General features: G+C 37.7%; 6 protein-coding genes across 11 annotated transcripts; 2 read left to right on the forward strand and 4 right to left on the reverse strand.

Moving 5' to 3' along the window:
* Positions 1-1093: 1093 nt before the first annotated feature.
* Positions 1094-4119, forward strand: LOC121906368 (potassium channel subfamily K member 5-like). Its single transcript, XM_042425208.1, has 5 exons — positions 1094-1332; positions 1986-2097; positions 2811-2977; positions 3094-3262; positions 3404-4119. Exons 1-5 carry the CDS (start codon positions 1147-1149, stop codon positions 4117-4119), a joined length of 1350 nt encoding a protein of 449 aa, XP_042281142.1. The 5' UTR covers positions 1094-1146.
* Positions 4120-4457: 338 nt separating this feature from the next.
* LOC121906369 (serum paraoxonase/arylesterase 2-like) lies at positions 4458-8421 on the reverse strand. The gene is made up of 9 exons (XM_042425209.1): positions 8320-8421; positions 8007-8074; positions 7722-7777; positions 7305-7470; positions 5821-5944; positions 5524-5724; positions 5319-5400; positions 4725-4853; positions 4458-4635 (listed from the first exon to the last, which is right to left on the reverse strand). The coding sequence occupies exons 1-9, from the start codon at positions 8400-8402 to the stop codon at positions 4474-4476; spliced, it is 1071 nt and encodes a 356-aa protein (XP_042281143.1). The 5' UTR covers positions 8403-8421; the 3' UTR covers positions 4458-4473.
* Positions 8422-9071: 650 nt separating this feature from the next.
* Positions 9072-13128, reverse strand: LOC121905598 (serum paraoxonase/arylesterase 2-like). Its single transcript, XM_042423959.1, has 9 exons — positions 12974-13128; positions 12766-12836; positions 12631-12686; positions 11627-11789; positions 10743-10869; positions 10343-10546; positions 10177-10258; positions 9847-9975; positions 9072-9762 (listed from the first exon to the last, which is right to left on the reverse strand). The coding sequence occupies exons 1-9, from the start codon at positions 13048-13050 to the stop codon at positions 9601-9603; spliced, it is 1071 nt and encodes a 356-aa protein (XP_042279893.1). The 5' UTR covers positions 13051-13128; the 3' UTR covers positions 9072-9600.
* Positions 10903-23902, forward strand: LOC121905599. 6 transcript variants are annotated; one of them, XM_042423961.1, is made up of 12 exons: positions 10903-11350; positions 21395-21492; positions 21640-21692; positions 21822-21854; positions 22008-22055; positions 22349-22399; positions 22523-22576; positions 22667-22708; positions 22783-23265; positions 23358-23396; positions 23524-23595; positions 23812-23902. In XM_042423961.1, exons 2-11 carry the CDS (start codon positions 21485-21487, stop codon positions 23580-23582), a joined length of 870 nt encoding a protein of 289 aa, XP_042279895.1. In that variant the 5' UTR covers positions 10903-11350; positions 21395-21484; the 3' UTR covers positions 23583-23595; positions 23812-23902. The 6 variants fall into 6 exon arrangements, with proteins under 6 accessions (XP_042279895.1, XP_042279894.1, XP_042279898.1 ...); XM_042423960.1 differs by lacking the exon at positions 10903-11350 and adding an exon at positions 19652-19715 and having other exon boundaries at positions 21361-21492; XM_042423964.1 differs by lacking the exon at positions 10903-11350 and adding an exon at positions 19652-19715 and having other exon boundaries at positions 21361-21492; positions 22667-22696.
* On the reverse strand, positions 14217-19694 carry LOC121905597 (casein kinase II subunit alpha-like). The gene is made up of 14 exons (XM_042423958.1): positions 19604-19694; positions 19261-19337; positions 18942-19070; positions 18713-18824; positions 18503-18604; positions 18354-18404; positions 18204-18263; positions 17994-18077; positions 17779-17889; positions 17539-17640; positions 16464-16564; positions 15442-15590; positions 15182-15271; positions 14217-15069 (listed from the first exon to the last, which is right to left on the reverse strand). The coding sequence occupies exons 3-14, from the start codon at positions 19040-19042 to the stop codon at positions 14954-14956; spliced, it is 1179 nt and encodes a 392-aa protein (XP_042279892.1). The 5' UTR covers positions 19043-19070; positions 19261-19337; positions 19604-19694; the 3' UTR covers positions 14217-14953.
* Positions 23836-25547, reverse strand: LOC121905600 (transmembrane immune signaling adaptor TYROBP). The gene is made up of 5 exons (XM_042423967.1): positions 25272-25547; positions 25148-25168; positions 24917-25060; positions 24757-24821; positions 23836-24563 (listed from the first exon to the last, which is right to left on the reverse strand). Exons 1-5 carry the CDS (start codon positions 25306-25308, stop codon positions 24507-24509), a joined length of 324 nt encoding a protein of 107 aa, XP_042279901.1. The 5' UTR covers positions 25309-25547; the 3' UTR covers positions 23836-24506.
* Positions 25548-27233: the final 1686 nt, after the last annotated feature.

The following is a 27233-nucleotide window of genomic DNA, read 5'->3' on the forward strand; positions in this document are numbered from 1 at the left end:
CATTCATTGCAGCTCTAGCTGCAACTGATGATAATTTTCTATTTTAATACACTATTGTCAATTAATTTATAATTTTCTTGATGAATCTATTAGTTGTTTGGTCTATAAATATCAGAAAATTGTGAAAAATGTTGATCACTGCTTCCCAAAGCCCAAAATGCAACCTAAAATGTCTTGTTTTGTCCTGACCAAAAGTCCACAACCCAAAGATATTCAATTGACTAGAGGACTAAAGAAACCAGAAAATATCCACATTTAAGAAGTTGGAAACAGAATTTTGGTATTTTTTCCTCGAAAAATGATTAAAAATGATTAATCGATTGTGAAAATAGTTAATTAATTTTCTGTCGATCGATTAATTGCTTTACTGACTTCTCTTTGAACTTTCTGCTCTTCTAGATATAGCACACAGAGTAGCTTAAATAAGACTGGGGCACCACTTCCATTCAGCTTTCACATGCAGCATATTCTCACACTGAGGAAAACACCCCTCTCTCATTATCACACAGAACAGCCAGGATCCACCCAGTGTGATTAACTTGACTCCAGCCGTCTGTATGCCCGTACATGCAGATAAGAGCAACCGTCATCACCAACACATTCCGTTTCACACATGCGTGCACACCCACACACAACCCTGTTTGTCTCCACTGAAGACATGTACAGTAGGAGACATGTTGCCCCCTGCTGAATGTTTCCATAACTGCGTCATACAGGTATTCTGCAATCATGCAAAGTAGGAAGAAAGGGAAACGAAGAAAAGAGAGATAAACAAATTTGGTCTGTGCACACAAACATCATAATTCAAATTTTATGTTTTTTGAACAATTTTGAAGTCATTCATACTGTTCTTAAAATACTGTAAAATGTTTGTTTGTTTGTTTTTCCACGCGAGCTCATTTAATTAAGGATCTTTTAAAGACTATCTTAATTAGACTAGCCTATAAAGAGTTAAAAGAAGTTTTTTAAATGGGGCCATAAGTGAACAATAGAGCTATACTTGGATCAGTCTCCGCTGAGAGGAGTGCAATGTAACCCATTATGTTTTTTTACCAGGAAGAAAACAGCAGGTAGGATAACGTCAGCCCTCTGTAGGAATATACTGCGTGCTGCTCGGCGTCGTAAGGCTGAAGTTATGACTTGACTATGGCTGATAAGGGTCCGTTTTTAACTTCATGTATTATTTTCTACCTATCTATCGGGGCGGCTATATTCCAGATTCTTGAGGAGCCAAATTGGGAATCAGCCAAAGTCAAATATCTCCTTCAACAGGAAAACCTTTTGAAGAACCATGCTTGTTTAACAAGAGCTGATCTGGATCAGATTTTGGAGGTACGAACACATCTGTTTGATAACATGACATAAAATGGCTGTTAAATTTGCGCATTTATCCATCAAGAGTAAGTTACATTATTCTAAGTAATTTAGAGGAGATAATAGACTCCCATTAATTCTTTTGAAGTTGTAGATAAAAGCAATTAAGTCAAATAATTAAAACTGATTTCTGCCCTATATTAGGCTGTATTTCTGTGGCCTTAGTAAATGAGATCCTACACGTCATGAAAGAGTAAAAGAGAAGTTGGTTGCCTTTGCATGTCGGGACACCTCAGAACCAGTTTTTCCTGGTTTGGAGAAGAAAACAATGAAAAAAAAAACAGAGTCGGATTGTGTCACAATGCGAATAACAAATAAAAGTTACTATGTTGAAATGTGATGCTCATATCGATTATGTGCTGAGAAAATTCAGGGGCTTTCTTAATTTAAACACTGTGTTGTTTCGTTCTCTCCAACCACAAATATTTGAATGTTTGTTCAAGGTGTGTCTGCATGGGTCGGACACAGGGTGTGATTTTGATTGAATGAACCATAACATACTCAGTAAGATTGTCCTTAGTATTGTTAAGGAAAAGTAGAAGCAGCAGTTTCAGTGGTTTGTGTGAATGTGGTTTTCTCAAGACTGATTTTTACTGTGTTTACTCATCCAGATTGTGTCAGAGGCTGCAGGCCAAGGTGTGACCATCACCGGGGACAAAAATCGTAAACCGTGGGATTGGGCAAACTCTGTCATCTTTGCTGCCACTATTGTCACTACTATAGGTTTGTATGAGGCCTACATTACATGTCACTTACATGAGGTTTTATGTCAACTCATTAAATTCACAATATACTCTTTATGTTTGGGGAACTACTCAGACAACACAACTTCTCTACATTGTAATTTGGCAAATTTATTCAGATCACAAAATGCACTATCCTCCTCTTTTCATGATTAACACAAGAAATATCACATAGATAATTCATCGTATTTATTTAGGTGTGATAGACTATGATAGACCTTCATTAATGCATTTTGCTGAGGCAAAAAGACTAAATCAGAATACTACTTCGTAATATGACATACTTTATAAGGTCAAATGATATTGTTTTATTCATCTTGGTAGCCTATGAGAATCTGAGAAACCCACAACCCTGATTAATGACTTACTAACATCTGTAACTGCACATTTGATGACTTATGAGAAAATGAAGTCATTATAACAGTGAAATGATTGAGAAAAGAAAAAAGCCAACAGCTCTAAATGGTGATTTTTCATTAATTATTTTGAGCTGGATGCTGTGCAAGTAATCAATGCTAGAGGTGGATACTCACCAGCCAAAGCAAATTTTCAGAATGTGGCAGCCCAAATGTTATTCTTATGGTTTTATTTACCATCTATAAAGCATTATAAATGATTTATTAACTATTTAAAAATGACACCCTATGTATAAAACTTGTGGTGTGCTTTAATATTTCCTCTTGTATTCCATAGGTTACGGTAATGTTGCCCCTAAGACTAGAGGTGGCCGTGTGTTCTGCATTCTGTATGGTCTGTGTGGGATCCCGCTGTGTCTGGTGTGGATAAGTGACCTGGGTTCATTCTTTGGAGATCGGGCCAAACGTCTGTCCCAGGTTCTGATCCGTAAAGGTGTTTCAGTGGTAAGAGTCTTACTTAAAGCTGGAACTAAATCTGAATACTGTATTAAACAGCAGCTCCATGAAGTTATAATATCACGTTTAATTTTATGTTTCTTTTTGCCCTTTTTTTAAATCAGAAAAAGGTCCAGTTTACCTGCACAGCCATATTCCTGTTATGGGGACTGCTGGTGCACCTGGTGATCCCTCCATTTGTTTTCATGTTTATGGAAGGATGGACTTACTTGGAGGGTCTCTACTTTTCTTTCATCACACTCACAACTGTTGGCTTTGGAGATTATGTGGCAGGTAGGTTCAACTTGTGGCATAATGTTACTCTTTTCATCTGATTAAAGGTTTCTCTGAGATTCTTTGTGGGTGTAAACTTTTTGTTTGGTTTAGTCATTCGTTTAAAAAAAAGTCACACTGGTGTACCTACTTTCATTTCAGGTGTGAATCCAAATATCAAATATCCTAGATTGTACAGAGTATTTGCAGAGTTATGGATCTACATGGGCCTGGCCTGGCTGTCTCTGTTCTTCAGCTGGAATGTCCACATGGTAGTGGAGGCTCACAAGGTGTTCAAGAAAAGAAGACACAAGCACAGACCCTTCTATGACCAGGACCAGGATGAGCCTGAAGAGGACAAGCGCAACCCAGATGTGAAGCCAACCGTCATTGATATTTTCAACTTCCTATCTGAGAAGGAGGAAGACTACAGCACAGTCATCAAGGATATTGCAATCACAGCAAAGAAAACAAAGCCCGCAGAAAACATAAATCGCTCAAAGAGCTGCAGTGACATCTTGACCACCAACATCGAGAAGCTGGATCATTCGCCACGGCACAGACGCATGATGAGTATCAGTGAAGTGTTCATGAACAAGAAGGCCAAACAGAATGGCAGTGAAGAAGAGGAGAGGCGTTCTCCGATCCAAGAAAACTGTGGAAACTCTGAATCAGCAGAATGTGTGAGGACGAATAATGAAGAGAACGGGGACAGCTGTGCATTTGATTCAGAAAATGATGGCATTAACTTTACTGTACCTCCCAAAGAAACCACAGAGGAAGAAAGTGTACAGCTTAGTGATGGTGGTGGGACCAGGTTTACAATATCCAAAGTAGCAGAGGGAGATTTGTTAATTGATAAAGATGAAAAAGGATAAAAGATTGTGACTAAAACTTCTTTTACCTTTACCACAATTGTGGAACCAGTCGGGATGAGTTTTGTGTGACAGTATCATTATGTGCATACTGCATTTCGTGGTAAATACAAGGCTGCACTGTCAGATGGTTTCCTGCCTTACAATGACATTATTTTATCCTTACCTGCTTTCAGTGAGCTGGTTTATGCATCAAGTAAAATTTCTCCTTTTGCAAACGGTCAAGATCGATCAAGATTTTGTTTAATTTTTTTTTCCTTTTTACAGCATTTTTTTAAAATTGTGAAAAAAAATTTAATTGTAGATCAATACAGTACAAATCAATACAGAGGTAGTGATCAATACAGAATACACTGACTATTTCAAATTACATAAAAGGGCTTTTTGGAAAACAGTGCCAATAAGCAACTTCTTCTCATGGGAAGCTGCCACAGAGGAGCCCATGATCACATGGCCGTTATCCGCGTACACTTGGCTCACCACTGGTTGCTGTGAGTTAATGTTCTTGATCCGGATGACCTGTAGGACACATGAACAAAAAAAAATAAGATCAGGTAAATTCAAATAATAATGTAGATATATAATTTAATTATTACAAAAATACCAACCTCTGAGCCAGGTGGATCTTCAGGGTTAAACACTGACAACTTCATGGCATTTGGATGACAACCCAGCCATATGTCACCTGTTCTGTGCTCCACCTCGATGTTATCACACAGCGACCCGACAGCTACGGACTGATTGGAAACATTATATAAATGAGGGATGAAAAATTTTTCCTCTGGATACAATACTGATACAAAATGAGGGTAGAACATGTCAAAATATTGCTTTTAGATAAAGTTGTGGAAAAGCACAGCATTAGTGATGTTAACATTTTTTTTGACATTTTGGGAAATATGCTTATTTGCTTTTTTGCAGAGAGTTACACGGGAAGATTGACACCACTTTCATATCTGTCTGCTACATCCAGCTGCTGATTAGCTTAGCTCAGCATGAAGATCAGCCTATCATCACCTTTACAGCAAATGAACATATCTTGTTTATTTAACCCATACAGCAATTATAGTGCAAAAAACACAATTTATGGTTTTACAGGGAGGTTTCCTGCAAGACAGTAAATTGAGTATTTCTCAAAATCTCAAACTATTCCTTTAATTTCCTTTTTCCTGAGTGCAGAAAATAAGAAAACAATGTATTACCTTAAGATACACTAACTGTTCCCCTTCTTGTCTCTCAAAAACATCTATCTCGTGGTCTATGATATCTGAAACATAAATATACCTGGGGAAAAAAAAGCATTTCTGTTTTATTATTTTAGCATTACATGGAAATCATACTGCTTTGGAAATGTAAAAACATGCTCATGCACATCATCAGTGACTGCTGAAATGAGCTAAGAACAACCGTTTGTCAGGTGATATGTTGATGCCATTTGAGGACAGAAAGCCATCGGCTGCAACCCTCACTTCCTCTGGACTGTAGTACACCACATCACACCAGGGAAGACCCAACATGAGAGTCAGAAAGTGAAGTGCATCATTGGGAAAGTAATGATCATTTGTGGCGTAGAAGCTCTCTACTCCCACTGCAACAATGTCATTCACACTGAAAGACATGACCGATGAGTTAGATATAAATCATACAGAGATCGTCAAGTGTATAAATTGTATTACTGTGAAGGGTTTATTCTACAGTACATACCTATGGAGAAGGGGGTGGGTGATAGTTTTTAGATGTTCAAGAGTATTCTCCTCAACAAAATGAAAGATCTCTACTTGGCTTTTGTGCTGAGGGTGATTGACAGTGAACAGGTACACAGAGTCATCTGCAAAGGAGTAGCAATGTGTTGTTGTCATTATTCACCTCGTTTATCTTAAGAATATAAAAATCACACACATTTTTCGCCAGAATTGGTTGAACTTCAATTGAAAACTGTCTGTGTTTGACCGTGTTCTGGTCTTACTGTAACTCCATTTCTATTATTATGTTTTACTTAAAAACATATGTTTCATGTTTTTAATGTTCATGTTTATCACTTTCATTTGCTTTTGTCTTATTTGTAATTGCTTGTTTTTGCATGTATTTACTCTGTCTCCCTATAAACCAATTTGTAACTTTTGATAAGAAAACTGCTCAAGAGTAGTTAATAACTCATGAAGATAATTGTTTTTTTCTAGTGGCCCACTTCTAAAATGCAAATCTCTGAGGCAGCAGAGTACAATCTGTAAACACTTTATTCTAAAACCACATAAAAAAACATTTTTTTTATTTGAATACAAAAATGCAGGTCTCCTCTATTTTTTATTTTATTTTTGAGCTTCTGTTTTACATAAGTAGGCTGGGTTTCCTCACCACCAATCATTTTGAAACTAGTACACATGAGGTTTGCTCGCATATCTGCTGTGGCACAAAATTACCATAATACTGTGTATCTGTAGTGCTTTGTTACAGTTGGTGATGAATACTAGGAAATACTTTGCCAGGTGCTTTCTAATAAATATACAGTATGACGTTGTCACAGCTTGTTTTCCATCCTGTTCTCTGCTCTAATGAATGAACTGCTGTACTCTCTACTATACCATCTGACTTTCTATTGAAGTCTGTCAAAGTTCACAGCAAGCTCCTGGGACCTGTAGATAATGTTGCAGTTGTTCACTAATTCACAGGGGATTATGTTATTTCAGGAAATTAAATCACTTTCTGTGCAATTCATTTGATATGCATTTGATAAGCACTCATCATAGCAGCTACAGTGCATTGAACTTTGTTTGACTTACGTGAGTTTTGTGTCATTTTGTGCTTGTTTCACATTTTTTCAGTCTTGTCTGTACTTTTTTTCACAATTTGGTGCAAAACATGAGTTTACAGGTTAGGTATACACACATATTTAATACTGTGTTTCCAGTATTAAAGTGTAAATATACACATAGAAATATACACTAAGAATTAATAATAGACAAAGATCAAATCCATTAATCTCTCTATTCATGAGAGCAGGTATAACTCTTATGTCAGATGGTTAAGGGTCTTCTCATGTCCTAATGAATGACTTGTCTAACAGCTGAATTGAAGAATAAAATATTTTAATTAATTATTTTCTTTGTGTGAAGCTTCTAAGTGTTGTAAGATGTTGCATCTATCAGACAAGACAATGTGTTGGGAACAAAAAAGGATTTGTACTTCACCTGCTTCATCAGTATATACACTAATGCCATGTGGGTTGAAAGTACTGAGGTCAAGCTCTCCTTTGATTTGCAGCTCCACTGGAGTTGGATCTGGGTGTAGCAAGTCCAAAACGTAAATCTTTCCCGGTTCATCAGAGAACGAAGGCATTCCAGGATACTTTAACCCCTGAGTGGAAAACACTGCATGTAAGATGTTGGCACTGATTTTGCTTGAGGAGGTCATTACAGAACCACCTGGTCCAGAATTACATTAAACAGTTTGTAGTAAAAATAAATGTAACATTGTTGACCCATGTTTTAACATAATGTAGAGGATTCTTGAGTGAGCTGTACTGTAATTAAGGTTCATGCAACTTTGCAAAATTCTTATGGCTTTACAATAGACTTATAATGATAATAATAAAAATAATAACATACTGTGCTTAGAAAGGCCAGTCCATCTCTAAGTATTGTGATATCCTCTGCACCATATTCTGTACAAAACAAAATCCAGTTTGTCATTCTTTTCAGTTTTCATTTCACCACCCACTTGGCACTCGACCTACTGTCAGTTGGCTGGACTTTAAACTCTTCATTTATGACATTTATGACAAATAGCCAATAACATGTTTAGTTTTACTGAACGTTTTTGACAATGTAAATCCCCAAATTAAGAAACTGCTAAAGATGACATGAACATACTGTAAAGCCAGGAATACCTACCAATGTTCTTTACATAATGACAGTTGAGGTGTTTCAGAGGCACTTCTCTGGTAGCAAGGGTCATTTCCCTGCAGACAACATCAAATATGTATATATCTATAATAACCAGAACCTACAAGTCTACCATATGTTGTAAGTGTGTCACTGATAGAGCTCAGCAACTGATGAACAGTACTTGTAAATTCTGTCCCTCCTGCATACCTATACATGATCCCATTAGTCAGTATGTTATGCAATAATTGTGAACAGTAGCAGAACTACTACACATGTACATACTGTATAATCTCTAACTTTAAAAAGAATAAGTACTTACTTTAGTTTGAGAAATCTGTGTCCAATGAAAGCTGCAAAAGCAGCAACAACAGTTGCAAACAGTACTTTCTTCATGGCAGCCATTTTTACAAGTCATAGGCTACACAAGGACACTTTCAGAGTGCATTTACACAGCTGCACCACAGATGGCGCTCAAGTGTGTATGCAAAAAGCAGTCACATCTACCCTATGATTAGATTAGGAAAACTGGAAATGGAAAGGGGTGTTCCAAAGTGGCATCTCAATTATTCCAATGAAAACTCCTCACCTCGTGACAGATATGGGCTAGCTTTCTCAGTTTTTACTAAGACTCTTAATCACTTTCAATGTCTCAGCACTATTTAAAATATAACCTCAAAATAATGCAAAATCAGGAAGTCACATGCATCACATGTAGTCTCTCGTGATCAGGAAAACAAAATATGACTTGTGTGACTTGAATTATGCAAACCAGTTACATCAAAAAAGTGGTGACATATTTTATTCACTGCTGTTTTGGAGACATCCTACTAAGTATCCACATTGATATCAGGTCATTTTGTGTGCAGTCAAAGTCAGTCTGGGGAAACAGTGCACGGCTTCTTGTGCACATTTGTTAAACCAAACTACACTTACGTGACTTCTATTATGAAAGCAAGTATGTTTTCATTTAAGCAAATGACTCAACCTTAAACTGTGTTCTGTCCTTTCAGGTGTATAAAACTTAACTTCTATAGCACATCTGAGCCAAAGTAGCCAAGTGTCCACACCAGAAGCAGTTTGACTCTTTATTGCTTTATTTACATTCAAATACATGGGTTAAATGTGACCAATTTTTTCAAGTTACATGTGCTTCATATGTAAGATTTCACATTTTCAAGTGACCAAGGCAATTATATGAACTTTTTACATGTTTGAAAAATATTACTTTCCAAGTACTTAATCATAGCTGTTCAAGTATTTAGGCAGTTCAGTAACTTCAATGTCTGACACCATTTTCAAATATGCTGCAGTAGCAGGGCTCACTACTATACAAACATGTAAACACCAGTCATCTATCTTCCTCCAGCTCCTCTGGGAGATTCTGTTAAGTACAATAGGATCAAGAATTTTCTCTGCAATAACAGTAACAGTAGTAGTAGTAGTGCTGTAATATCCATGTATATAATCATTCAAATCATAATTTCCCCGCCTGATTTATAGTCTAGCAAAGAAGCACATCATGTTTTCCTTTTCTTGAACCGAACTTGATTAAATATAGATTCTTCTGCTTTCTAAGTATCATATGTTAAAGAGTCACAGCCTACTTCAAATCACAGCATAAGGCTTTATGGAACACTGTGCCAATGAGCAACTTTCCCCCATAAGGAGCTGCTACAGAGGAGCCCATGATCACTTGACCATTGTCAGCGTACACCTGAGTCACCACTGGCTTCTCTGAATGAATGTTCTGGATGTGGATGACCTGGAGGAAACATAAGAACGTGAAATAAATACGTATAACTAGATGAGTAAATATAAATAGATGGATCAGCTGTTTGGGACAAACCTCTGATCCAGGTGGATCCTTGGGGTCAAACATGAAAGCTTTCCATCCGTTAGGGTGACAGCCTAACCACAGGCCACCAGTTTCAGGGTCAACTTCAACGTTGTCACAGAGTGAACCCACAGCCACGGACTGGTGACGTTATAGCAGACAAGGTTATAATTATGCATTCATCATCGTTTCTTGATTACAGTTCTGTTGTGACCTGATTTTGCATTTATTTCCTGGATTCCCTCACTGAATTATATAAGTGTATATTAGTTTTGCAGTGCTTTTCTCACATAACAGCATTTATCTCTTTAGTGCACTTGCATATTACTGAAAGTTAATTACCTTCACGGGGGCCAATGCATTGTCTTCTTTCCGCTCCAACACATGCACATTGTGGTCAAACAGATCTACCACATATATGTGCCTATAAATGAGAGAGAATATTAAAATGACAAAACTCAGACATTCAGAGCATTAATCTCTGCATGACCGTGATGATCCTTCCTACCTTTTGTCTGGTGAGATATTGATGCCATTTGCAAAGTAATATCCCTCAGAGACCACTTCTACTTTCTCAGGACTGTAGTACACAACATTAGCCCAAGGCTGAGCCAGCAAAGGCTCCACCACAGCTTTAAAGATTTCATGGGAAAAATAGTGATCATTGGTGGCATAGAAGCTATCCACTCCCACGGCAACAATGTCGTTAACACTGAACAGAAAAGAAAAATCTGAATTAGAAAATTATCATAACTATATATAATAATTATATCATGAATTACAATATACATGTGGTTTATGTAAAACAATGTTAACACATGGTATTGTTTTACAATACTAATAACATTTCCCAATTCAGTAAATCTCGAGCTGTGGTGGGTACAATTTAAATGATCCCCATACTGTACCTGTGGAGAAGTTCATGTTTTATGGTTTTTTGATGCAGCAGTGAGAATTCTTCCTCCACAAATTTAAACAACTCTACTTGGCTTTTGTGATGAGGATGATTCACAACAAACAGGTATACTGTGTCATCTGAAAAATGATGAGAATAAAAAAAAAGCATTGTTAGAAAATATAGGCAACCACACTGGCAACTGTGCATGTGAGTGTTTGTGTGTGTGAAATTAGAGGGACATACATACAAAAAAAGAGAAATTTTTAAAGATATAATAGGTACAGACTCTAAAATAAGAATATGTACCTCAAGGTTTGAATTTGAATTGAAGGTCTAACTGTTGCATTCAGCTGTTACACGCAAGTTTAAGGACCTTCTGAACTTAGAATCACATGTAGTAGTAGAATTCGCTCAAATTGTCAATATTGGTACATGCATTTTTCACCTCTTACTCTTTCAGCATTGACAGATTAGAAATTAAATGGACTGATTGTTTATATTTCTCTATAGTCACGTCATTAGAAATATACACTAGAAATATAAAGTGACATAGCAATAGATTCTGCAAGACTCTAGCTGCTCCCATTGTGCCCACATCACTGCAGCTGATCACAACAGGTTTGCCCACATGCTCACATACACGCACATGCAAGCACAGTTTCACAAAAACCTCACTCTAAACTGTTTTTAATACTTATGCTGTCAAGTCAACTGTGGTTGATGGTGGAAGCTTTGATTGACTTAAATGTATGCTGATGATATATATGTATGTCTTCATGAATGTCATTAAATTTGGGTCAAAATACAAAACCACTGCAGAGCAACTGGATTAGTGTTTTTGTCCTTATGGCGCTGACTTGGATAGACTTGTGTCATTTGTTATGTTGCTCATACCACTTGGATCGGTGTAAACACTGATGCCATGAGGATTGAATGAGTCCAGATCAAAGTTTCTTGGCATGCGCAGCTCCACTGGTTTAATCCGAGGATCTTGCAGATCAAGGAGGAAGATCTTTCCTGTAACATCGGAGGACGGCATTCCGGGGTACTTCAAACCCTGAGAATATTAAAAAAATATACAGAATTATACAGAAAAACATGAATTACCATTCTATACAAGTAGTAATAAAATTACATCTAATCAGGGACAGTGCCCAGGCTTTAGCCCTGATTCAGTGGTGTATAACCCTTACATAGACTTTCTTCTCTCCACAGCCGCTAAATAACATCATTTGTCACAGAGATGCAGGTAAAATACACTTCAAGAGAAAAGTAGGAAAATCAAACGAACGTTATGCAAAATTCATGATGTGAGTGGGATCAAGGAGAATATGTTGATCTCTTCCAAGATCATTCAGTTGAGACAAATCAAAATAATGTGAAAAACAGGCTAGTTTTCTGCTTACATTACAACGTTAGGCCACACAGATTAAAGGTGCAGTGTGTAGAATTTAGTGGCATCTAGTGGAACGGACTTATTTATGTTTTAATTAGTGTATAATCACCCGAAAATATGAATTGTTGTGTTTTTGTTACCTTAAAATGAGCCCTTAATATCTACATAGGGAGCGGACCTCTTCCATGGAACCAACCATGTTTCTACAGTAGCCCAGAACAGACAAACCAAACACTGGCTCTAGAGAGGGCTTTTTGCTTTTTTCACAAGTGTCACAGCACTGTAGGTTGTCCTACATGCAGGGAGGGGGAGTGGGGGGAAAGGTGTGTGTGTTTGTGTGTGCATGGTGGGGTATTCAATAATATATATTGTAGGTGAACAGATGGAAGAGTTTGGCTGTGAGTGTTGCTTCACAAGAGAAATGCCAATATCAATTAAAGGAAATCCCATTGTTATTTTCTAAGTTTGTACATCTGCCTGCTGTACAACTCCAAATACTTACAGCACTGATGAAGGCAAGCCCGTTTGCAAGGATGGTTATATCCTCTGACCCATAATCTGAAAACACGACAGTTTTCATGTTGTCAAATCACCATGATGTCACATTTTAGTTGCATTTTGTCTGAACGTTACTCACCCATGTTTTTAAGTGCAACACAGTTGGGGAGGTGATTCTGGACCAGCTCTCTAGACGCGAGGGTCTTTTTCCTGCAACGTATTAAAAACCGGGGTTATGTTAGGGCAGGTGGCCACAACGAAACTTTGGATTCCTACAGAAAAACTCGAATAAACACCACAAAACAGCGTTATCGCTTCAACCCTGATGAAGTTGCTTTCTAGTTTACCTAAAGTTGACCACCCTCTCTCCGAACAGCACCGCTAAAACAGCTATTACAAGCGATATTAAGCCCACCGCTCCCATCTTGAAAATCCCGACAAACGAATATCACGAACAGCCTAAAACAACCCGACTACTGCAGACGAGGCGTGCCACAACAGGCGCGAGGGATGATGCCTTCATGACTATCAGAAATATGTAAACAAATGTGTACTGGCATGAATAACGTTACTGTTTTGCATTTTTGTACATTGGTACCTTACCATTTTAAATATGCAAGTACAATCTCGACCAGTAACAGCACTTAAACATGTGATACCTTTTTGTTTCATATAATTTCCCACATATAAGATGTACCTGAATGCAGCATGATCCCGAATGGCTCCAGTACACAGGAGCCAAGCTTCACCCGGGGCCAAGTTGCACTAATATGCTACAGTTTCAATTGGATGCATTAAAGGTCATGGATTTAGTCTGCTCTAGATAGTGAGTTGAACATTAGTTCAGTTTGTATGTGACTGATGTGATCAGTACGTTTAGTCCTGGTGGAAGCACAAGCAGAACTGTCCTTAAGAGTGAGTCCATGCTGTGAGTGTAAAAAATCGACTTTAACTGCAGAGTTGTGCCATAACTGACCTTTAACCTCTTGATTGTTTTCATATGTAATGACAGGAGTAATCTCTGAGTGTAATTATAATCTTGGTTGAACCTCTGAGACACCAGCTTCCTCTTTGGCACGGTTTGATTTGTATCCATTTTTTTCAAGAGTACACTTGATTGTATAGTAGGGTGTAAATGCACTCCCCTCATTTTGGTCAGCACTGACGGGAAAAGGTATGCTTTAAAAATGTGAATCACTACTCTCACTCACACATGGTGTATGTTGTTTTTAGACTCACTGGAGATATGTAAATGTGCACACCTGATGCCTCCATAATTCAAAAGACTCTCATTGACTTTTATATGTAGAAAATGATTTGGGGTATATGTTTTTACATCTACCTCCTGAGGGGAAAAGGTATATTGCAGACATTGTTCAAGCCAACCCAGATAGCAGAGGTTTATATTTATGTGCAGGGGTCCACTTCGATTGCTTAAAGCATTTGTTGCAAAAATTAATTCACTATCAGTGTAAATTATCTTGAGGGATGCACTCGCTACGCTACGCGGTTCTGCTTTAAATCCACCCATTAAGAGCCAACCAGTCCGCATGGTGATGGTATACTCAATAACGTGTAGTGCCTGCAAAGCCCTGTTTAAATTGTTTATTTTTGAAGTTGTTTTTCGTAGGTGATGAATCCTCCCAACATAAAACAAAAAGTTACAAAATTGTCTATGTAATCAAAATCATGTGTAAGAGACTTCATAAAAAACATACATGAACACATACATACACATACAGAAGTGAAAGTAACATAAAATTGGCAAACTATTGACCCTGTGATATTCAGCATTGGGTGCATGCAACCTGACAGTAACTGTAGAATATCTACAAAAGTCCAATTAAAGAATGATAGCAACTAACAACTTCAAAACACCAACAACTCCTGCACATTACATTGTGTGCAACCATTGAGTACTGTTTAGGTGGGGCACACCAGATTCCTGACTCTGTTTTGTGAAGTCGTGTAAAGGTTCACAGTGTAATACAGCAGGATCCCCATCAAACAGTTTCAAGCAAGACTGTATATTTGGAACATACAAAATAAATTTTATTATCCATTCTCTTCATGTCTACATCTTATTAGAATTTCTAGACAATGGTATTGTCAAATAACACACCCAAATTAATTCTAATAATCCTGACAGGTGCAACAATACATTTCTGTCAAGTCCAGGTGTCAAAATATAACTGAATGTGAAAAGCAATTTAAATCTTCTTCTTTGTTATTCTCAACATAAAAAGGGGAGCCATGGCCCTGGGCCGCAGTGAGAGCTAGGCAGGACATGGCCATGAGCACACATAAACACAGGTGAGGAAGTGGCTTCAGGGTTGGGCCCCGGTGGCTGCAGGGACTTGTGTGGCCAGAGTGTTGGGGGCAGAGATGACAGGTGATCCAGCAATGTTAGCCAGAGGCTGTGAGGAGGACATTGAGGTGATGCCTAGAGGAGATAGGAGGTTGGTTCATCATTTGGGAATGGTTGTTTATTTTTTTTTTTTTTTACATGTCATCAAATTTAGTCAGAGCCTTTCATTCTGAGCGGTGTAACCTACCGGCCATCATACTTGAGGAGCTGACTGGTGTGGAGCTGGCAGCCATCCCTCCAGGAGTGGCCCCCCTTCCCTGATCTTTAACGATGGGATCTAAGAACAGAAGTGGATTTGAACACATCATAAACCAAGTACATGTGTTGACACAATCAAGCCACATCAATTAGTGAGCTCAATTTAGGTCAGAGGCAGTTTACTGAAGCAATAAGTATGAGATGTAGGCAGGATACTAAAAAAAAATGGAGGGAAAAAAGCAAACTTACAGAAGTAGGGATGATCCATGGCCTCTCTGGCCGTGAGGCGGGCTTGATGGTCGTAGCGCAGCAGTTTGTCCAGGAAGTCCAGAGCCTCTGTGCTGACCAGGTGCTGGTTCTCACTGTGCACAAACCTCTCCCACCTTTTACGGGAGTGTCTGAAGAACAAACCAGGAGTTAGATGGATTATAAATATATTCAATACACTTTACGGAGGTCAAACAGCTAGAAAATTTTGACGGCTAATGTATACATCCGGCTGCGTCATGGTCCCACTCTGTCACGGCTGCTGGAGGTATGTCTGGAGCGTTCCTATCTTTACTCACCGGTCTGTTTTGGCCAGAGGAGCCTACATCTCTTAAGTACGAAATTCACTGGTGACTGTATATAAATGTCTGTCTTTATTGACAGTTGATTTAAAATACATTTTATTTGTTTCTGATTTTTTCTACACACATAGACAGCAAAACTATTTTTTTGTGTTGGGGGGGTGGCGGGGGTGGGTGATGGGAAGGAGACAGCCCAGTCAGCCTACATAATGTCCCCTCTTGCTCTCTGTAATCCCGAATTCTGTGTTTCAATGAAACCAGATTCACAATATGGTCGTTCTCCTTTATACATTTTCCCATTTCTCTCATCAGATAATGGAATGACTTGGAAATTTAAACAAACTGCTGAACTGCAGATAAAATCTTTTTACAATCAGTACAGATTAATAAAAATACAGGTTAATGACAGCAGCTGTGCCGTGAGATGGACTGCATTGATATTTAAAATGAGTGACAGAGACGATTAAAGGCAACAAAAAGTTGTCATATTCAAGAACAGCCACAAAGCATCTGTTCCCACATCTAAATTAATGTGTATTTATGCCGTCAAAAAAACGTTGATACAACAACTCTACTCTGTATTATAAATGTGGCTGTTGAAACAGACGCTTTTCTTCTGATATGTTTCAGCTGACACTGAAATCGCAACAGAGCCGTGACCGAGCCTGACCGCAGCCGGATGCTGTGTACACTCTGCGTTACCTTCCCAGGATGTCATTGAACCGTGGATCCAATTCAATGTTGTACTTGTCAATGTAGTCGTACAGGTCCTCTGTGCCAAGTACTTTTGCAATTCGCACAAGCTGCAAGTCAGAAAAAGAAAAATTAAGGAATTAAAAGAGTACCATGAGTAATTTTAAAAATCACATGAGTAATGGCAGCTAGATTTTTTTAAGGGTATGGATCAGAGTCTGTTTACAGTGTTCTAGCCAGTTAGATAGTGAGGTTTGTATAATTTAGATCAATTAAAACAGACAAACAAAAATGAGATTACTGTAGAGGAATCAAGGAGGGACAAACATCTTTTCAAATTAAGAATGTGCAAGTTTCTTTTTTATAAAAACAAAAAATGAACCGGTGGACACCCCTCTGTCACCATGAGCTCATGTTTCATTCCCTTTAGCCATTTGCAGAAATACCATCAGTGAAATAAACCTATTGTTGCTCTGATCTGTTAAAAGTATCTATGCAATTTCATTTTAAAAAGCAACACTTTAGTTTTATGCTTTAAGTAATACAGTAAAAATGTTTAAATGAATATTTGAGTGTTAAACCAACAGTTGCTAGTGTGTACCAATACAACTAAAACATCACCTTCAACAGTGGTGTAACATACTGTAGGCTTAAAGAGACACAAGCCCAAATGAGCCAAGGAACAAACTGGAAATGCTGTATGGTCAATGCTATAGTTTAGGTCTGGAAAAGCCACAACATAAATGACACCATCCGTGGGAGTGATAAAACCCTACATGTGTTTTACCCATTTTGTATTACATTAGATACACCAAACTGCCAAAAAAGTTAATGAGAAATGTCTTCCCTCCCTCAACAACCACGGTGCTAACTTTGAACAGGACACAAAGTCCCAGGTGCACCAGCAGAGTTGTTATGTGGCAACTGTCCAACGTGTGAAGGATGTGGTTTGATTGTGTGTAACTAGCAAAACTTCATATACATGTTAGAAAGTACTTAAAAGTCCAGCACTGTTTTTTTTTTTTAGGCCACAAGATTTGTGACCACCGACACAAAATAGATTAAAAGGCCTGATTCTTCATACCTGATCATAGTTGTCATGACCGTGAAAGAAAGGTTCCTTTCTGAAGATCATGCTGGCCAGCATGCAACCCAAACTCCACATGTCCAAGCTGTAGTCATACATCTACAAATAATGTAGAGAGAGCAAAAGAACTGCAGTTAAACAAGGAAATTCTCTCTTCTTGAATACATATCTTGATTGCATTTTGACCATGTTGCGTTAAGTTGGCACGACTCGCAGAGAAGAGTATAAAGTCCTCACCTGGTAATCTACCAGCAGTTCAGGTCCTTTGAAGTACCGGGATGCCACTCTCACGTTGTATTCTTGGTTTGGGTGGTAGAATTCTGCCAAGCCCCAATCGATTAGGCGGAGCTGGAAGTTAACAATGCATATATTGTAAAAAATGTACTTAGTTGGTGTCACAGAAGGGAAGTCAAAACATAAAAAGAGAATGGAAAAAACAAGTGTGACAATACCTTTCTGTGTTCATGATCAATCATTACATTGTGTGGCTTGACATCTCTGTGCATAATCCCCATACTGTGGCAGTAATCCAGAGCCTAAACAAGAAACAATGTTAAGGGTATGCTTGGACTGTTCAACTATTGCCAACAATGTTTGACAAATATTTACACAACCACTGCAGAGCATAAAATATGTAACAAACAAAAGTCTTTGTTTCTTACCTTTAAGATTTCATACATGTAGAACCGTATGTCAAAGTCAGATAGGGTTTGATACAATTGCTGTAAAAAACGAACACATATGCCATTAGATATACTTATTTTGGTATAGCATATTCTGAAAGACAGATGCAAAAAAGCACAGATCCTTACCTTGAAGTCTGTGTTGTTCACATGTTCGAAAACCAGAGCAGGGGTTCGGGACTAGAAAATGAAAAAAAGAAAAAAAGCATGGAACCTTGTACATTTATATTTCTTGAATTGTTCCTGTGATAATTTCAATTAAAATAAAATAAACATACCACAGGATCCTTGACGATATCTAACAGTGAGATGATATTTGGGCCACCCCTCAGATTCTCCAGGATCTTTATTTCTCTCTTGATTTTCTTTTTCTTCACCGGCTGTGAAAAGAGATACTCTTGTGAGATACACTGAAGTGACAAAACATTATTATTACTTTACACAACTTATACACAACTGCTAGCATATTCAAGCGTCTATCACCATACCTTCAGTATTTTGACGACCACCTTTTCATTGTTTGTGATGTTTATGGCTTCAAACACTTCACTATATTTGCCTCTCCCTAGTTTTCTGACAAGCTGATAGTCGTCCTGGTTCCTATTACAAAAAAAACCAAAACACAAAGCCACAGTTAACAATGCTGAAATGACTTACCCAACAAAGCAAAGCAAAACAAATACAACTAAAGCTACCAACAATTTCCCTTTGCCTTACCCCCATTCAACAACATGAGACTCATAGTCCCAGTATTCTCGAGGTCTTTGTGTGTTTACATCAGGGTAAACTCGAGAGCGGCTTGGAACAGGGCCAGACATATTCTACACAGGATCTTCTCTAAATCTCCTAAAAAAAGACATGACAAACAATAAATTAAAAAAAAATTACTCAATATTATACCAGAAAAAAGGCACAATATTAGCATACAACTGAAAAAATGACTCTCTTTCAAAGCATTTTATGTACAAATTTACTTAAGAAAATCATGATATTAAATACGGGTGATACAATCCAAAATAATAAGACGACACAATACCTGGGAGGTTCCCTCCAGGATGATGGTGACAGATGAATTGGAACAAGAGCAGTTGAGATGCCTCTATGGTAGGTAAGCTACACGGGCACACAGATATTAAAAATACATGATTAAAGCTTACCTTAATCCAACAATTTGCATTAGTTAAACATCGTAGAGGTGAGAAGTTAATCAAAGTTTCAAATACACTTTAAAATGTTTTTTTCCCCACCATTAATCTGAATGGGAGTTTTAAAAAAACTAGAACAGCGGTATATGTTAAAAGACCACAGACAGAACTTAACAAAAAACAATGAGTGGTGTGTAGTGTGTCTAAATATGGTGGTGTGTGAAATGGAGAAACCTGAATGGTAAACGGGGGCATCCAACCAGTCTAATCAGGAGGTACAGGGTTCAATACAGTCATCACTGGGGGCTACACCAAGGCAGTATCTCCTTTGGAAAAAAAGCAGAAAGTAGGTTGATTAAAATCAATGCTGTTAATTAAAGCAAACTATGTGAGCTAACGCACGCCAGCCAATTATAGCTTACAAGACTACATTTACTTTGATGTATTTATGTGAAACGTCTCATGACGAATGGTCTCTGCGGTAAAAGAGACTCATTCACTTACAGCCAGTTTGCCCGCTTAATACTTTAATGAAAAGGTGAGTGGACGCACAAACCCTCTGTGGTCCACGGCCTGCACAAGTGCTGGGGAGCTAACAGCTAGCTACCAGGCAAACCGGGCAGCTGCTTTGGGCTGCTAGCTAGTTAGCATTAGCTCGTCAACAGCAGAGGGAAAAGCCGGTTGGAAAAGTCACAAACTAACCCAGCTCGCGAACACATTATGAGGCTGCAGCCACCAGAAATAAATAGTCCGCGTCAAAATAGTCAAATCGTCTTTCTAGTGGTAGTTTTTAATGTACAGCTAAACGAAAAGCTTCGAAAAATATATTTCCTAAAGCTAAAAAAAGTGCTAAGCTAGCAGGCTAAGGGAGTGAATAGCCTGCTGGCTGGCGAGGCAACTGGCTGACAACGCCTTGAAAAAACATCCTACTAACACTGAGATCGGGCAGTAGAAAGGCACCACGATCGCGTTACTTGTTCCCGGCTCTTCCTCACACGTAAAACACTCAACGGTGGCTCCAAACCTACGACGATTCGTGGTAAAAAAAATAATACGATTACCTCTCAGCGTTGTTGGGACGTCAATATGGCGATGCTTGGGATCAAGAGCTTAGTGCGAGCAGCCTTTCCCGCAGAGGGCGCTCTTCTTTTTCTTTTTCATGGAGGAGGAGGAAGGGGGGGACTGATTGAAGACAAACTTTTATCTGCATGCACTGTTATGTCTCATTTATAATCTAATCTCATTTGTATGAACCATAGACTCACTGTTCATTTGCACAAGCACTACAGATGCACATTTTAGGACCCCAGATCAAGTTATGATTGTTGATGGCAGATGATTTGGCCTACATACTACTGTACTACCTACATACTAGGCCTTCAGCAGACTAATATATTCATTTTTTGATTCTACTGACCAACATGGAGTGAAATAACAGCCCTAAGTTACTTGTTGAGGAATTCTCTTAACAACTACATGTGACATTGTGGTTCAAATAGTTTAATAAATCATTTCTCTCCTGATTACTGCATTCTTATACTCTTCATTTCAGGATATTTCTACCAGGAGACATTTCTATACACAAATGTCCAGACAATGTGCCCTGTTTGAAAAAAGGTCTTTGTTTAGTCTAAATATAGGGCTCACTGGATAAATAGACAATGGTGAAACAGTAGCAGTTACAGAGAACAATATGTGGTCTATGTAGCATCATTTAAAAGACTACTTTAGTCGAAGAAACAGCCAGGGGCATTTTCCTGAAGTAATCAACCACCGCTAATCAACAAACAAAAGAGAAAAAGACTAATCCTTTTTGTGAGTTTGAGTGTTAAGATTTGTTTTCAGATTGAACTGATATAATGAATTGACCTTTGTAAACTGAGCAGGACCTGTAGCCTAATTGTCGCCCGTTGCCTGCTCATTCAAGGCATGCACTGTTAAACAAACAGAAACAGTCTTTGACTACAACTTAATCTGATACATCATGTCAGAATCTATCATTAAGTGGGGTAAGACCTATTAAAGGTGAAAAAGCAGGCTAAAACCGCAGTACATAAAACCTCAGCTGCACTCCTGCTGCCATACAGTGGACACCGCTGCAGACCAAAGTCAACAATGAAGCTGTAAGTTTTGATATTTTGTTCTTTGAAACATCTGTCATTGAATTTTTTTTTTATTTCCCAGCTGCAAATGATGTCATTATATAAAATCTGATATAAAGATGCATTTCTCAAAAGACCTTGAATTAATTGTGATTTTATTTGTTTCAGCTTCATGTGTTGTCTGATACTTCTTCCATTTGCGACTACAGCCCAAATCAGAGGTAAACCAATCAGGAGAGAGAGAGAGAGAGAGAAAAAAAATGTTTTGAGCTTACTTAACATATATAATGTACTTTTAATGTTTCTTGAATAGGGCAACAGGGATAACACTTCTTTTTCTTTCTCTAAAGCCCGCAGAGAAGATGTTTTGAGCTTCCTGAACGGTGAGATTCTAAATGTAATTTTTATATTTTGAAAACTCTATGTTTTTTACATGCTAAACAGTGCTAGCACTGCTGTTTTAGAGATGAATTAAGGCTTTAAAATGTATTTCAGGGAAATAATATCACATAACTTTTTCATTACTGTTGTTATAGATGCACTTGGCACAACTACGGAAAAGACCATATCTGCAAATATCACGGGTCTGTGACTCAAAATGATACAAGTTTTAAAACAAGAAGGTCAAACTATATATTATTGATAGCTACCATTTCATCAGATCCTCAAAGCAATTTCTTATCCCAAAAACATAAACCTGAGAAACAAAGACCAGGTCACAAGAGAGACAACAAACACAACAAAGACATGTATGGTGTTTGTGTTGCTTTAATCTTTATGATGTATTGTAGCAAGCACTTCTGACATTATCTGATTGTTATATATACATATACAACCACCCCAGTAATTATCATCATATATTTTCTCATGGCTGCAGCATATAGAAACCCTCCCAGTAAACCTGTGAAAGAGCAAGATTCTGAAGAAGGTATGCAGTAGTTAAGTGATTTCATAGTTTCAATGCAGTTTCCAAATTTTTGTTCACAATCGGTATTACACACACCACACATCAAAATCAGAACAGCTGTGCCTTCATTGTGCTTTTCATTAGTAGATATGTCAGAGGCAAAATCTACAGAGATTTTTGACACCGATGGAGTTACAGGTATGTGGGCTATCTTTAACACACAACTGTTATTAAATGTTATTTATTTTATTATGATACAAATGAAACAAAGTTTTCTTAATGTTTCAGAACCTGGAGTATCCGATACAAACCTTGAAGGTGAAAGCAGAGGTGCAGTACGCTAAATTAAAGTTATAATTTGTTGCAATCACAATGTCTGTAACATTAACTTCAGTTCTCCCTAGATGCATTCAAAGACCTTGACAGCTACGAGATCACGATTCCTAAAGCTGTAGAGAAAGATAAGGCAAGATCAAAGAGGAAAATGGGAGTGGACAAAGACAATATGGGGCAGATGGATATGAGCAGCAAACTGGTTTGGGACTATGGAAGCAGAGGGTACAGTGGACCACAAGGGGCCTTGGTGGAGGTACACCAAGCAAGCAGAGAGCACATTGATCTTATCAGTGAGGAAGGAGTGATGGTGAGTTCTCAAGAGGCTGGAAATTTGCAGAGAAAACAAGTTAGCCATTTTAGTGGAGACCAAGTGACTGACAGCGCCAGTCAAGGCATCGACCTCCAAAGAAAGGCTTCATCAGGAAGAGCTGCTGGGTTGAATGGTATGTTGGCCCCGGGCCGAAGCAGAGAACTGCTGGATCAGGACAGTTTGGAGGACAACAATGGCAGACCTGCTGCAGTCGGCAACAGCAGAGATATAGACTATGATGGTAAGACCAGATTGTACATTAAATCAAACAAAATACACTGTTATAAGAATTATCCTCTTAAACATGAACAATTGATCTTAATATTCCCACAGAAACCAAAGAATTTATTAGCTCTGAAACGTATCCATTAGGTAAGAATTTATTTTTTTCCAATAGTGAATATTGTAAATAGATTGTGTGATCACTAATGCATGCTTTAACTGCTGTAAAGAAAGACCTTTTCATTTCTTTTCACCCTCTTTCTCCAATGTGCTGTAGCACCTCCACAGCACATGCCCAGTAGCTTCTCTGCTCCAGCCAATATTCAAGCCTCTTGATGATTGTACAACGGTATGTTTCCTCTGCATATGAATCAGACAATCTGCTTCTATCTGTCCACACGACCTGGCTTAGGAAACTCCCTGACATGTTTTTGTGTTTACCACATAATGCACATTTAAGGTCCTTTCAACTTTACTTAATCGATCTAGTGTCTTTGTCTTTCATCTATTCTGAATGTAATGTAGGTTAAGGACTGTTTTTTCTGTCTTTTTGTTTTTCTTCCAGATTCTATTTCTTCTTCATTATGAGTCAGTGGCTGCCATCTGTTGACTCATATGAAGCAGACAGGCTTCTTCCAAATGCAGTCACTCCTTGGACTTTTTTAAACGGATTTAGATTTTTAGATTTTTTTTTATGTGACCATGTGAAAAGATCCGAAAAAAACTATAACTAGAGGAGAAGTTATAGTACAGTACACTGCTACAGTGTTATGTTTGGTACAAAGATTGTGGTATACTACTTTTTCTTACTTAAAACAGAATCTATCCAAGGCTTTGTTGTTTTTAATCTCAATATCTGAACTCTTTGTATACGTTGTTGAAATGTGAAAATGTAATTTCCTGAAATAGAAATACAAAAAGACAGAAACAATAAAGAATGCATCCTTTTCCCCACATTCCTGGGTTTTAAACTGTAGTTTAATTCACAATTAATTAAATACAAATATAATACATTCTTCAAGACATCTTAAAATAAAAAACAAAAAACAAGTATTTAAGGCAGAGAACATCACTGTTAGCACAACAGAGTACTCAATGAATAAAATACAAATTCATTAAATACAAACTACACATACTGTATATATTGTATGTTATCACCTACAATGCTGCGTGAGTATATGTGATGTAGCCCCATTGTGTTATAGCATGGGAAAATAATGCGAGAGGAGACATTGTTGGTATTTTTATAGTTCCACAGATTCATTTCCTAAAGTGCCGAAGTTCACTGTACACGTCTGACTGGACTCCATGTAACTCCTATAAAAAAGTAAAAGCAATTCACAACAAACAATATGTAATTAAAACCTTAAACAACACCACATCCATATTTACTGACTGTCTGTGTGGTGTGTGATAGGATCCCAGGAAGAATAGCCTCTGTTTTGATGACACAAATGGGGACCCTGATACATGAAATGAAATGAGGCTTAAATAATAACATAAGCTTTACCTGATAGGGAGATTCTGTGACCTCTGTTGTCATTTTCTTTGATGATGACGGAAGGTTTCTTTTATCTGTTAAATAATTGAAAAGACATGTCAAATTACTGCCAGATCACACGCCAGTATACTCACAAATTAGCAGTACTAGACAGAAATTTAGTGCTCACCGTTGTGTGAATCCCATTCTCTCCTTCTCTTATGGAGATTTACAAAGCAGAACACAGAAATTGTGATGAAGATGGTCAAGATTATATCACAGGCAATAATGCCCATAACAGACCCCATGTTTATTAGGTAACAGGAACCACATTCTGTAAGAGAGTGAACATATAGGATTGAACCACAAACCAAAAGACATAACATCATATTTCAGCATCCTACACTTTTAGGAAAACTACCTTGTTGTCCCTCTGCAGACCCTGAAAGACAAAGAGTTGATAAACATCAGAAGTCTACATTTACTTACTTTCATACCATCTCCACTATCATACACTTTCAAAACACATATAGCATGCCACTCACCAAATAGTGAACCCACAATACAAATAGCGTCAGACATATTCTTGGTGCTGGTTTCTCGTAGAGGAGGAAATGAGAGGTCCTTTTTGTTGTCTTTCAAATGGCTGTATTGTTGCACCCATAAACAAGATGTTAGAAGCCAGCGGTAGGAGGATTCAAAGAGGAAGAGCTGTCCACAAGCGATACTGACAGGGGTGTGAGGGTTGTCAACATGTGATTGTGTTGAGGAGGAGGAGGAGGAGAAGGGAGTCCACTGAGACAAGAGGAAGCTGGTGTTTTTTTTTCTTTTCTGTAATGCCACATTCGTGTGGGGGGTCTCACATAATGTAATAAACATGGAATTCTTTCACTCTGTCACATTTGATCAACCAGCACTCAGGTCTTCTTTTTGCCTTTCTAGTTAATTTGAGTCTTAAAATGAACAAGTCCAAGTGATGCCAAGATAAATAGTTGCATAAGGTCAGTTTCACTACACATGCAGTTTCTGATGAAACACATGCGATTGCATCTCCGAATAGAGCATTTCCTCATGACCTGTGGTTTAGTGCAGGCGGTTGGCCACACTTACTGCTATAGTCTCAGGAAATGTTCAACCACAGTTTTATCTCTAATGATGCTTACTGTCAGCGAAATGAAAGCACACCTTTATTTGTTTTTGTCAAGGGGACCTTTATATTTCATAATGTTTAAATAACAAAATAATTCAAATTATAAAAATGAAAATAAGTATGCTGATCATACACAAGAACAACTATAATCTTTATGTAACCATGAAAAAACATTACAATGTGCTGCACATTTAAGTGTAAAACTAATTAGAAGAAAACATTTAAGATAAATGGATTCAAATTGCATATTAATTAAGTAGGATGATATGTAAATATTTAAAGTTCTAATTAAAACAAGATGGAAAATCAGAAATAAAATTTAGCAATTTAATGAAGATAAGGTTAAGAGGTGATCTAAAAGAAGACAGCTACTTAGAAAACCTGAATATCTCAGGCAGGTTGCTTTAGAGTCTCCGAGATACCTGGATAGCAAAAACATCAACCCCCATCATTGTCAACAGCCAGAAGACCCATTAAAATGAGCAGTAAATGAATGAATCAGTGTATAAATAATTTTAATTACAAATATCTAACAGCAGCGTTCTGTACAAATGGGAACCTTTTCTTTTTATATATGTTAAAAGACAGGTGCTGCAAGTATATAAAGGAATATATGATCATTGAAAATCTCAAAAATTATCTATGTTAGCTGGAATCCCGGTATTTCTGGTAAGGCACCCTTTATTAAGGGTTTATATTTTATAAGGGCAATTTTTAGGTTGTAAAAACTCCCTTTGGCTGGTGTTTCTCCTTCTCTAACACAACACTTCATCTTTTTAGCTCTTTACTGAATCAGAACATTTCCTCTAAGGGGCCTCTGACTACTAACCTTCTGGAAACTTTTCTTATTTTAACATATTAGCATTTGTGGTAAAACCCATCATTAATAACTTAGCTCAAAATTGTAGAAGACTTCCTAACTTTATTTTATGGCTTATTAGAAAGAATCATGGCTCTTTTGTGCCATTTATACAGACATGATGTCTTATTAGATTATAAATCTAATAAGACATCATTAATAATCATTTTATTATTAACTTTAATAAGGACTTAACATTTAAAGACTCACCAGCCATATTTTTCATAAGCTGACAACCAAAAAGTCATTATTAACAGCATATAATTGATCTATAAATTATTTGAAATGGGGGCATTGCACTTACATGGACAATGTCTTAAACCCATACGACACATACAAGATGCCTCTATGTGAGAAAAGCTGTTTAGTATCAAACAGGTCAGGTGCAATTGTTGGATTTCATAAAGAGATAAACTGTAATTAGGTGTCATCCAGACAGTTAAAGTATACAATAAAAAACATGATTGGTCCCAGAAATGAACCCTGAGGCACTCCACA

Source organism: Thunnus maccoyii, chromosome 10 (genome assembly GCF_910596095.1).
Source record: "Thunnus maccoyii chromosome 10, fThuMac1.1, whole genome shotgun sequence".
NCBI lineage: Eukaryota > Metazoa > Chordata > Actinopteri > Scombriformes > Scombridae > Thunnus > Thunnus maccoyii.

Coding starts and splice junctions, on each gene's coding strand:
- LOC121905600 (XM_042423967.1), bottom strand. CDS start 25,308: ATGTCTGACGCTATTTGTATTGTGGGTTCACTATTTG. Junction 25,061..25,147: donor GTCTGCAGAGGGACAACAAG/GTAGTTTTCCTA, acceptor ACTCTCTTACAG/AATGTGGTTCCTGTTACCTA. Junction 24,564..24,756: donor TCACAGAATCTCCCTATCAG/GTAAAGCTTATG, acceptor ACTTTTTTATAG/GAGTTACATGGAGTCCAGTC.
- LOC121906368 (XM_042425208.1), top strand. CDS start 1,147: ATGGCTGATAAGGGTCCGTTTTTAACTTCATGTATTATTTTCTACCTA. Junction 2,978..3,093: donor TCCGTAAAGGTGTTTCAGTG/GTAAGAGTCTTA, acceptor TTTTTAAATCAG/AAAAAGGTCCAGTTTACCTG. Junction 3,263..3,403: donor CTTTGGAGATTATGTGGCAG/GTAGGTTCAACT, acceptor CTTTCATTTCAG/GTGTGAATCCAAATATCAAA.
- LOC121905599 (XM_042423961.1), top strand. Junction 21,693..21,821: donor GACTACAGCCCAAATCAGAG/GTAAACCAATCA, acceptor CTTTCTCTAAAG/CCCGCAGAGAAGATGTTTTG. Junction 21,855..22,007: donor TGTTTTGAGCTTCCTGAACG/GTGAGATTCTAA, acceptor CTGTTGTTATAG/ATGCACTTGGCACAACTACG.
- LOC121905598 (XM_042423959.1), bottom strand. CDS start 13,050: ATGGGAGCGGTGGGCTTAATATCGCTTGTAATAGCTGTTTTAGCGGTG. Junction 12,837..12,973: donor GAGAGGGTGGTCAACTTTAG/GTAAACTAGAAA, acceptor AATACGTTGCAG/GAAAAAGACCCTCGCGTCTA. Junction 9,976..10,176: donor ATGCATTGGCCCCCGTGAAG/GTAATTAACTTT, acceptor TAACGTCACCAG/TCCGTGGCTGTGGGTTCACT.
- LOC121905597 (XM_042423958.1), bottom strand. CDS start 19,042: ATGTCTGGCCCTGTTCCAAGCCGCTCTCGAGTTTACCCTGATGTAAAC. Junction 18,078..18,203: donor ACATGTATGAAATCTTAAAG/GTAAGAAACAAA, acceptor TTTCTTGTTTAG/GCTCTGGATTACTGCCACAG. Junction 15,070..15,181: donor CTCCTCAAGTATGATGGCCG/GTAGGTTACACC, acceptor TATCTCCTCTAG/GCATCACCTCAATGTCCTCC.
- LOC121906369 (XM_042425209.1), bottom strand. CDS start 8,402: ATGGCTGCCATGAAGAAAGTACTGTTTGCAACTGTTGTTGCTGCTTTT. Junction 8,075..8,319: donor CACAGATTTCTCAAACTAAA/GTAAGTACTTAT, acceptor TGTTGTCTGCAG/GGAAATGACCCTTGCTACCA. Junction 4,854..5,318: donor AACAGTTAGTGTATCTTAAG/GTAATACATTGT, acceptor GTTTCCAATCAG/TCCGTAGCTGTCGGGTCGCT.